General features: G+C 39.5%; 1 protein-coding gene across 2 annotated transcripts in view; it reads right to left on the reverse strand.

Annotated features, from left to right (window-relative positions):
* LOC105003468 (chromosome unknown open reading frame, human C9orf135) overlaps positions 1-10788 on the reverse strand; it is a 105131-nt gene extending 94343 nt beyond the window's left edge. For both annotated transcript variants that reach the window (XM_010860639.1, XM_010860640.1), the window contains exon 1: positions 10586-10788. In XM_010860639.1, the coding sequence (XP_010858941.1) occupies positions 10586-10737 (152 nt within the window). In that variant the 5' untranslated portion in view covers positions 10738-10788. The remainder of the gene's footprint in view (positions 1-10585) is intronic.
* Positions 10789-11084: the final 296 nt, after the last annotated feature.

Consider the following 11084-nt stretch of genomic DNA (forward strand, 5'->3'; position numbering starts at 1 on the left):
TCTCTTGCTTTTTTGATGATCTAGTGGATGTTGGCAATTTGATCTCTAGTTCCTCTGCCTCTTCTAAATCCAGCTTGAACATCTGGAAGTTCATGATTCATGTACTGTTGAAGCCTGGCTTGGAGAATTTTGAGCATTACCTTGCTAGAGTGTGAGATGAGTGCAATTGTGTGGTAGTTTGAACATTCTTTGGCAGTGCCTTTCTTTGGGATTGGAATGAAAACTGACCGTTTTCAGTCCTGTGGCCACTGCTGAGTTTTCCAAAGTTGCTGGCATATTGAGTGCAGCACTTCCACAGCATCATTTTTTAGGATTTGAAATAGCTCAACTGAAATCCCATCACCTCCATTAACATCAATATATTAATGGATTATATTTTAAACTTGTGTTATAAATTTGGGTATTTGGAATTTAGAATTCATTCTCCACTGCAGTAACTTTCTATAGGATATAGTATTATATCATATAAATATCTACAAGATAGGATGGGACATAGTAGATATCTATGGGATTATTGGGCTTCCCTGTTGGCTCAGATGGTAAAGAATCTGCTTGCAATGCAGGAGACTCAGGTTTGACACAGGTGTGTGGGGAAGATCCTCTGGAGAGGGGAATGGCTACCTACTTCAGTATTCTTCTCTGGAGAAATTTTCTCTCTGGAGAAAACCAGGGACAGAGGGGCTTGGTAGGCCACAGTCCACGGGGTCATAAAGAGGCAGATATGACTGAGCAACTAAGCATACATAGGATTACCAGCCTAGCACTCCTCCTTTCTCCTGGGAATGTCCATTGTGCCCTATGGCTATTGATGAGCTGCCATTTTCTACCTAACCTTGACCAGTCAGATGACCCCAAACAGATACTTGGCCCAATAATGGACATCTGACCTGAAATTTTAAAATTCAGAACTTAAGATATCTTAAAACCAGCTTTTTTGTTGGTTGAAGATCTAAGTTATAGATTACAGAACCATAGCAGTCATGTTTCTCAGTCTTCAGTGATACAATGAGGGTAAACAAAGAGGAGGAGAGAGCAGAAGTGAAGCAAGACCTGGAGGCAGTAGCATCCCTTACATCTGTTTTCCTGAGGTTGAGCTGCATCCCTGCACTTCTTATCTAGTGATCAACCATTCTATGAATATCATGACCTAATTCATTTCCTTCCTTCCTTACGCTAGTGCAAGCTGAGTATTTGTCAACTGCAGTCAAAAGAAGTCTGATCAGTACACAGAAAATAGTACTGATGAGGTGGCTTCTCAGGCCAACTCAGAGAAGTTTATCAAACAGTGCTCGTTCTAGTGTCATTGAAAACCTTGAGCTCTGAGCCTGGGTATCCTGGGGTCCATAAGATTGAACCTCTCCTTATCAAAATATCACTAAGCCCCACCTTCTTCTTACCTCCTCCCTCACACCCTACACATCCTTACCTAGAAAAGGACCATCATTAAGGGAAAGAAAGCTGGTGAAAAAGCACATATGACTCTCTGTGAGGAAGAGTGCAGCAGCATTATGACAAGGCTCTGGTGACTCCTGCAGCCCAGGAGAGAGATGGTCCCAAGAACAGGAGGGAGTTGGCTCTGGCAGAGGTACTTGTATACAGCAATGATCTTTTCTAATCCAAGTGCACCCACATGAGGAAATGCCTGTCCTATAATATCTGCCCTACAGGTCAAGGGTTCATCTTGCAAGTAAAACTGTTTTATTTTGGCCATCAGGTAAATTAAGCAAAACCTCACACAAAGGTCAAGGTACAATTTTATAACCACTGGTTTTCAGAAAATAATTTGGTTGGGATTTCACAAAGAGAGAATAGCACTGAAAGAAAAATACAGTCCAGACAAAAGGATGCAGAATGTCCTGCATTGTCCTGAAAAATAGAAAATAAGATGTTTTCCTCCCCAAAACTACTACATTCAAAAGCATTTGTGGGTATGTGCGTATGTTGAGGAATAAGTATGTAGCATTAAGATTAAAAATAACCATCGCGTAGGACCTACCATTATAGAACACAGACAAGAATGAAAGGGTGGTTAAACTAAAGGAATGTGAATAGCATCATCCTTTTTATCCAATATAAACTGGCAATTAAAAAGATATTTTTAAAAGATTCATAATAAACCATGAAGAATGACTCAGACTATGAAAGAGATGAAGTATTGTGTTTAAATTCTGATCATTTAGAGAATGTTTGCTCCAAGGGAAAAGCTGTAGAAAGTGATATCAAATTTTTTAAAGTACTTTTACTTTATTCTTACTATGAAAATAATACACATTCATTATGGAAAATGTAAAAGTGGCAAATAGGAAAAAAGAAAAGGACAAATAATCCATAAATCCACCATCCAGTAATAAAATATCTTGTGTTGCATAGTAAATATCTTTCAGCCTCTTTCCAATGCATATAGACATATATTTTTAACAAAAGACTTTATTACATGCTGTTTCTTTTTTTACTTAAAATGAGATTATATTTTAAAATATTAACATTTTTCTTTGCTTAACTCTTTAAAATAATCTTTGTTCTAATAAATTAGAGGCATCCACATTCGCACTGGGAAGATCTAGGACTGTTTTGAATACTAAGAAAAATAAAGTGTTGGTGATTAACTTCTGAATAACAATAAATTCCTTTAGTCCTGCTGCTGCTGCTGTTTAGTCACTAAATTGTGTCCAACTCTTTGTGATTCCATGGACTGTAGCCTGCCAGGCTCCTCTGTACATGGGATTTCCCAGGCAAGAATACTGGAGTGGGTTGCCATTCCCTTCTCCAGGGGACTTTCCCAACCCAGGGATTGAACCCGCATCTCCTGTTTGGCAGGCAGATTCTTTACCACTGAGCCACCTGGGAAGCCCTCTTTAGTCCTGGGTCAGATGCTTTTCTTGAAAGTCAGGAGCTGTTAAGAAATAAAAGGGCTAAATTTCTTAAACTTTGAGAGTCAGTGGGCCAGCTACAGGACCACTATGTTCTGGGTATCCCTACCACAGTGGCTACTACCAGCCTAAGTTAGGGTACAGGGGAGGATGAGCTGACATGGGGATCTATAGTGCTAAGGAGAGCCAAAATAGAAATGAGTCTGTAAGCAGACCCCTCAGGTCTTCAACGAACTAAGTGGATTAGTCAAAAATTCACCAATAGCAAGGACAGAAGTTGGAATAAGAATGAGGTGAGCAAGAACAAGGATCCACATGTAGATCTGGGAGACTCACTCCCCCATAACCAAAATACCGTATAACTTCAGTCCCTCATGCAGGAAAAGGAGAGGATGGAGGAGGTAGGACTCAGAAGAGTGGGAACTGTTCCGAAAGAGACTATTTTAATCTAAAACAAACTGTTTAAACTCAGAGATAGAGAAATCCTTAAATTGGTATGTTTGAATTGTTCTCTAGTAACCAACAGTTGAAAAACCTTAAGGATCAGTTTTAGAAAACAAATTTTATATATGTATCTGACTTACATGAAAATTTCTAATTCTTCCACCGACTAGATAGTAAATATATTTCCACGTCATTGATCTACTATCAGTTCAGTTCAGTCGCTCAGTCATGTACGACTCTTTGCAACCCAATGAATTGCAGCACACCAGGCCTCCCTGTCCATCACCAACTCCCGGAGTTCACCCAAACTCTTGTCCATCGAGTTGGTGATGCCATCCAGACATCTCACCCTCTGTCGTCCCCTTCTCCTCCTGCCCCCAAACCCTCCCAGCATCAGAGTCTTTTCCAATGAGTCAACTCTTCGCATGAGGTGGCCAAAGTACTGGAGTTTCAGCTTTAGCATCAGTCCTTCCAAAGAACACCCAGGACTGATCTCCTTTAGAATGGACTGGTTGGATCTCCTTGCAGTCCAAGGGACTTTCAAGAATTTTCTCCAACACCACAGTTCAAAAGCATCAATTCTTTGGCGCTCAGCTTTCTTCACAGTCCAACTTTAACATCCATACATGACCACAGGAAAAACCAAAGCCTTGACTAGATGGACCTTTGTTGACAAAGTAATGTCTCTGCTTTTGAATATGCTATCTAGGTTGGTCATAACTTTCCTTCCAAGGAGTAAGTGTCTTTTAATTTCATGGCTGCAGTCACCATCTGCAGTGATTTTGGAGCCCCCAAAAATAAAGTCTGACACTGTTTCCACTGTTTCCCCATCTATACTACCACATCATCTTAAATGGTCACACAGTATTATAACTTGAAATGTTTTTTAAAGCCCGAGTTAAGACACAACTACTGAGCTTGTGCTGTGCACTCTAGAATCTGTGCCCTACAACAAGAGAAGCCCATGTATTGCAACTAGAGATGTCCTTGCACCACCACAAGAGAAGGCCCGCACCCTGCAATGAAGACCCAGCACAGCCAAATTTTTTTTAAAGTATGAGTTAAGAAATTAGAATGCCTCTTTAAAATGTGACTATCCTTTGTCCCTATACTAACTAAGAATTTCCTAACTACCTGTTATTCATGTACCTGTCATTACCAGTACATTCCTGGTAATTCGTGTACTACATCTAGGAAGAGTACATGTTTAGCTCCCATTTTAAAATTCTTTACCATTCTAATCAAAGCCTAATGCTTTATAATCCTCTAATCTTACCTCTACAGAGGTGACCAAACATGCTTCAGTGTCATCCTGCTGTATCAGGATCAGGGCTGTGCATGTGCAGAAACACAGATGGACTTAGAGATTTATTACGCCAAACCAATTAAGTCAGGAAGACAAAGATAAAAACCACATAATATCACTTATATGTGGAATCTAAAATAGGACACAAATGAACATTTCTATGAAACAGACTCACAGAGTACAGACTTGTGGTTGCCAAGGGGGAGGGCGCTGGGGGGAAGGAAGGATTGGGAATTTGGGATTAGTCAGATGCAAACTATTATATACAAGATAGACAACCAAAAAGGTCCTATTGTATAGCACAGGGAACTATATTCAATATCATGTAATAAATCATAATGGAAAAGAATTTGAAAAAAATATATATGTAAAACTGAGTCACTTTTCTGTATAGCAGAAATTAACACAATATTGTAAATCAACTATATATAATTTAATTTAAAAAATGTTTTAAGGGTCAGGACTGTGAAAATCAGCTCTGGGTTTATTATGGATCTGCATTATCCTGTAGTCCTTTACCTTAGGGTCTTTTTAAAATATAAAATAGAGGCCCCAGCCTGCAATGCCTTTTGTATTTGTGTGTGTGTCCTTTCTATCTGCTCATTTGTTCATTTCTTTGATAAACATTATTTGAGCACCAACTGTGTTCTTATAATTTACCCTGAGGCTTGCTCTTCTCACTTCTCATTACTGACCAAAAAAGCTCTTTAAATTCTCTTCTCTTTGCTCGCCATATAACCAAACATTTAAAATGCACAAAAGAGTTAAAAACTTTTGACTGAGGGTCTAAGTTGTTAAAGTAGAAGAATGGAGGCTTGCTGGAAGGGGAAGCATTTATGGATTTCAACAGAGGCAGGCTGCAACATGACATTACTAAAGAGCTTGCTTTATTTTCTTTGCCTTTTTATCTTGAGTGTGTGCTGGAGATATGAGAAGATGGGATTGATGGATAAAGAAGATCTGTTTAAGACTTCCAGGTTAGTCCACGAGAAAACTGCTGATTAAATGTAAGAAGAACATACAGCACATTAGAAAAGTCATCTCTATTTTCTAATAAACATACTAATGATATCCTAGTGCCTTGAAACTGGATTCTCCTCTAAATGTGAAGTACCTTGAATTCATATGAACTCCTTGTTCAAACAGCACAATAGAATATAAGTCTGAAGAGCATCATAGAAAGTTCTTTAATTTCTTTCCCCCACCCAAATGGTTTTCTGTAAAAAAATTTAAAACTATCAAGTTCCCTACCCTACAATTATCACCACATTTTAATTTTTCTTTCTTTTTCCCCTTTCTCTTTCTGTTTTCTTCCTATAATGGGGGTGATGAGGCAGGAGAGTAAAATACCCAAGCTCTTTAATTTAGGACTCAGGCAGGAGAGAGAAGTAATTGAAATTAAAAATATATAAAATTAACCTGAGTGAGTCCTTAAAACTCTTTAAATGTCACCATGGAGACCAGAGCATGGACTGTCTCCATGGAGACTTGAGTGAATTTTTTTGGCTCATCAGTTACTGCTGCTGCTGCTGCTGCTAAATTGTGTCAGTCCTGTCCAACTCCGTGTGACCCCATAGATGGCAGCCCACCAGGCTCCTCTGTCCCTGGGATTCTCCATGCAAGAATACTGGAGTGGGTTGCCATTTCCTTCTCCAATGCATGAAAGTGAAAAGTGAAAGTGAAGTCGCTCAGTCGCGACCGACTCTTCACGACCCCATGGAATGTAGCCCACCAGGCTCCTCTGGCCATGGGATTCTCCAGGCAAGAGTACTGGAGTGGGTTGCCATTGCCTTCTTCCATCACTTACTACCAGATGTCAATTTGGCCAAGGAAAAAGAGATAAGTATAATAAATAAATAAATAAGAACTAGCCTCACACTAGAGAATTTATTAAGGGCAAATCTAGTTGTCCTGGTTCTTAGTATTCAATTATTCCAATGAGTGGGAAGATATCCCAAGAGAAAACTTCCCCTCAACTCATAATTTCCAATGGAAACATCTGATGATATAGCTCCATAATGCTGCAGGAATGAAGAGAGAAAGATAGTTTCTAGAAAAAATTCAGAAGCATCAAGGTATAATGCAAGTGATATGTCTCTCTATTCACCACTCCAACTGCAAGAAGACAAGGCTCCTATACAATTTCTCATCCAGTAATGGACCAGAAACACTTTTACCAGCCATTCTGGGTATTTCAGCTTATCATGTCTATTATACACAACTGTTTTTAATGTGTAGTGAAGTCAAACAGACTTGCATTACATTCTGCATAAAGAGGAACACAGGAATCACTTAAATGTTTATTAAGAGGTACCTCAGAATTTCTCCCAGTTAGATTATATTTTGCAAACCTATAGGCACAGTCCCTTAGTTGATCAACTACTCAATTGAGAGGCCACAAAATGATTCTTTTATTTTATATTTTATTTTATGCCACACCATGAAACATGCAGAATCTCAGTTCCCTGACCAGAGATTAAACCTATGGCCCCTGCAGTGGAAGCATGGAGTCTTAACCACTGAACCACTATTGCTGCTGCTGCTGCTGCTGCTAAGTCACTTCAGTTGTGTCTGACTCTGTGCAACCCCATAGACGGCAGCCCATCAGGCTCCACCGTCCCTGGGATTCTCCAGGCAAGAACACTGGAGTGGGGTGCCATTGCCTTCTCTGGAGCCACTATTGACATACCCTCAAATGGTGTATTTTAGATAGTAGGTGTTCATCAATTAATCACTAACATAAGGTTAAAATCCAATAAAAGTCTTTTAAAAATTCAATAAAAGTTTTAATATATAACAAATTAAGTCAAAAGAAAGCAAACAGTGATGACCAGAATACATAAAAACAAAATGGTCAATGACATTTATTCATCTAGAAATTTATACAATTTGAACTTTATATAGTTTTTTTTTTTAGGACAGATCTTGGTGAATGGATGTGGAAGGAAAACAAGGATGCCAGCAGCACAGCCAGCTCAGAGAAATGCAAGTGTTTCTCAGATTTGATAATTGATTCTCATTATTTGAGGCTGTTATGTTCTAAAAAGTCACAAACAATTAGAAAATACCGAATCATTGTTCTTAGGGGAAATACAGGATTAGGTTCCTATGAGCTTCAGGTCACATTTTCATCAACTAATCAATACGTGACCTGGTTTTATGTGTGTCCCTGTTTAAACACATCTTGTTTAATATATATTGTTGACTCACTAACATTGAAATTACAGCCAATAGCATTGTAACTCAAGTCCAAATGAAGTTTATGTAACACACATACTTTCTTCATGAGGCACATAACAGCCTTCTTGCACTTAGGAACACTAGACAGCACTTCAACACTATGTTTGGGGGCCACCTGAACAATGATATCACCAACAAAATGTACGAAAATGCAAAAAACATGGCACTAAGTAGACTGTGAAAAGAATACTTGTTTACAGGAAGAGGAGCTAAAACAAGAAGGCAGAGTGTCTGACATCAACTAAGACTATGTGTGTGGGATGATTCAAATTTTTTGCCTCTCAGCACATGTCCATAAATGACCATGAAAGCACTGCAAGTAATGATTGGGGTTACATATAAATTTTTGCAAGGAATTTGCAAACACAGAATCTACAAGGAATGAGATCAACTGTATTTACCAACTATAGAGAACCTCTTCTATTTCCCTCTGACACTGCTTCTTCCTATTACATTGCTCTTGTCTATTCTCTTTTGTGTACCTATGGAACCCCTATTCTTCCTTCTAAACCTTGCTCAGAAAACCATATGCACACTAACCACCCACTCCTATTATATTTGTCTCTTACACTCATCTCTATTTTGCACAAATCAAATTATACTGAATTTACTGACACTCTACTTTATTGGCCAATGAAATTCATTGAGGTCAATGATCATGTCCTAATACATGTATATACTCTTTACTGTGTTTACCTGCTAGGCTATCTGTCAAAAGATGCTTCACATATAATACCTTGTTTAATCTTATAATAATACTATCAACCCCATTTTGCAGTTGCAGAAACAGAGGCCTAGAACAGTCATGTCACTTACCGTATCACAAGCTGCAGAACTGGTATTGAAACCTAAAATCCAAGCTTTTAATCATTATATTATGCTAAATAAATATTAGTTACTATGTATGATTGACTCCTTAATATGCACAGGCATGGTATTAAATGCTTTATATAAATTATTTCATTGAACCACTTTATCCATCTCTATCTCCAACACATAGCAAAGTCCATGACACAAAAATATTTGTTGGGTTGAATTTATTTCTTCCTGCTCCCAAATCTTCTTTCTAAAACCAACAACATGAGAACTCTCTACAGTTCCAGTAGTGATCAGAATGACTTTCAGTTACACCACCCTTTTCTCCCACCAAGATCCTCATTCTCTTTCTCATACATGTTTTTCTGTGTTTTGTTACTGATGTCTGTGATGACCACAAGGAAAATCTTGAAAGCAAAAGAGGTACAGAAGGGAGCAGAAGCACTGTCCACTTGAAAAATGTCTTTCTCCTTAACAATTTCTGGCAGTGACTTACATTATGACCTAAATCCTTATGGAGTAACAAAATCATGGAAGAGTTAAGTATTTTGCTTGAGGCCTGTGGGGTAACCCCTCTTATGAGGCTAAAGAGGATTTTTCTACTTCCCAGTGTAGGTTTTGATTTCAAATTAATATAACCTGTCATAGTGAGTTCAAAGTAGGCAAAGAGTTGGTTTTAGGGATAAGAAGTAAAACTAAGGGAGAGGGCTCATGGGAAAGGGAGTAGACAATAGAAAATTTGCAAGACAGAAACAACAGGAGTCACATACATTACATGAATGAAGGGATCAAGGAGAATTTAGCCCTGGGCTAGAGTCAAAATTATTTTCTTTCACAAGTGAAAGTATAAAGAGGACAAGATATGAAATTTCATTTCAGATCTTCCTCTTACCCAGAATATTCTAAATAATCCAAAAACAATAATTCTCAACAATACAGCCAGGAATATTGACCCAAAGGACAGAATTCTAAATGCTCTAAAAAGGCCTCATTTTTTCTCCCAATTATATGTGTCATGTTTTTGCTACTGGGCACTGTCATATTTAATAAATAGCAGAATCTCTAAGTGAATTCCAAGCCCAAAACTTAATGCAGGGAAGTAAATGTTTGCTGAGGTCAGGCAAGAAGTCAAAATTACCAGAGAAAGGGGTAGACTCATCTTAAACAGTAGCCAGTGTTCAACTCTCCAGTACATTCATAGTTGCCAGAAAAAATAAAATTCTTTGTTGCCAAGGCTTTCAGCTTTTCAAAAGAAGACACAATCCTCTATTTCCATGTGAAATCTCCTGGTTTTAAATGTCGTCAATTATTTTAAAAGAAAAAATGTAAACACAGTGCATGTCAAATAAACTATGTTTGCTGGTTTACCCAGTGGGGGACACAGGGAATTTTAGGGACCTCTTTCAAATCATTCATTGTGTTTCACTGCCCCCAAGAAATGGCAATCCTGAGGCCATCCTCTGAACAGACATCTCCTCCTGTGCCTTGGTCCCCTAACAGACTCTGCCACGATTCCCTGGCCTCTGCAGATACCCTCCACCTCCACTCTCTGTGTGGGTGATCTGTGACCTCTGGCCGACAGGGTCTGGTGGCAGCAGGTCTCCGTGTGTACTAGGGAGCTGTTCTTGGAGTCCTCTTCTATCTCTCGTCTGCCCTGCCCAAACTTTCAATCCTACACTCTCCATTTCTCCTTTGAAGATCTGTTTCCCTTTGTTTTTCCTCCTGATTACTCTCTCTTGAATGATGTTTTTCTTTATCTGCTCTTTTCCTCTTTTCTTATTCTTTCCTGTTTATTTCATGCTCTTCACCCTCGTCCTCTGTCTCTTACTCTCCTTTCCTCCCCCGTCCCCCATCCCTTCCCTTCTTCTCCATCTCCCAGCACCTAAGAATCCGAAGAGAGCTCGCTCACCAGGAATACACCAATACTGGCTTCGAGTATTTCTTGTGATGGGAGCGGAGGGTTAGGGAGCCTTTGCGCTCCATTAAGTCCGTGGGTCCGAGTTCCAACCAGTATTGTCCATGGCTGCACCATTCCTGGCAGGAACTGTCAGAGCTATCCATGGCGGCCCTCCTGACTCAGACCTCGAAGGATTTCTCTCTGAACCTATCCTGTTCTCTGTGTTGACACAGTCCAAGATTCCGCGTCTCTCATCTCCTAAGCAACCTGGAGCGAGGTTAATGGAGGGGCGGGGTCAATGGAAGGGCGGGGCCAATAGAGAGGCCGATCCCTCAAACTTAACAGTCCTGGTTTCCTAGACAGTGTACGCAATTACTGATTAGGAATAAACTACACTCCCCAGAGTGCAGTGAGAGGAGTGAGCAGACTACCTACAGCTTGGGAGGGACAACTGCATCCTGGGATATGTAGTTTCACCCTCCTAACAGCCTACCCCTTAGAGTGCTCGGAG

Source organism: Bison bison, unplaced genomic scaffold (genome assembly GCF_000754665.1).
Source record: "Bison bison bison isolate TAMUID 2011002044 unplaced genomic scaffold, Bison_UMD1.0 scf7180017864469, whole genome shotgun sequence".
NCBI classification, from domain to species: Eukaryota; Metazoa; Chordata; class Mammalia; order Artiodactyla; family Bovidae; genus Bison; species Bison bison.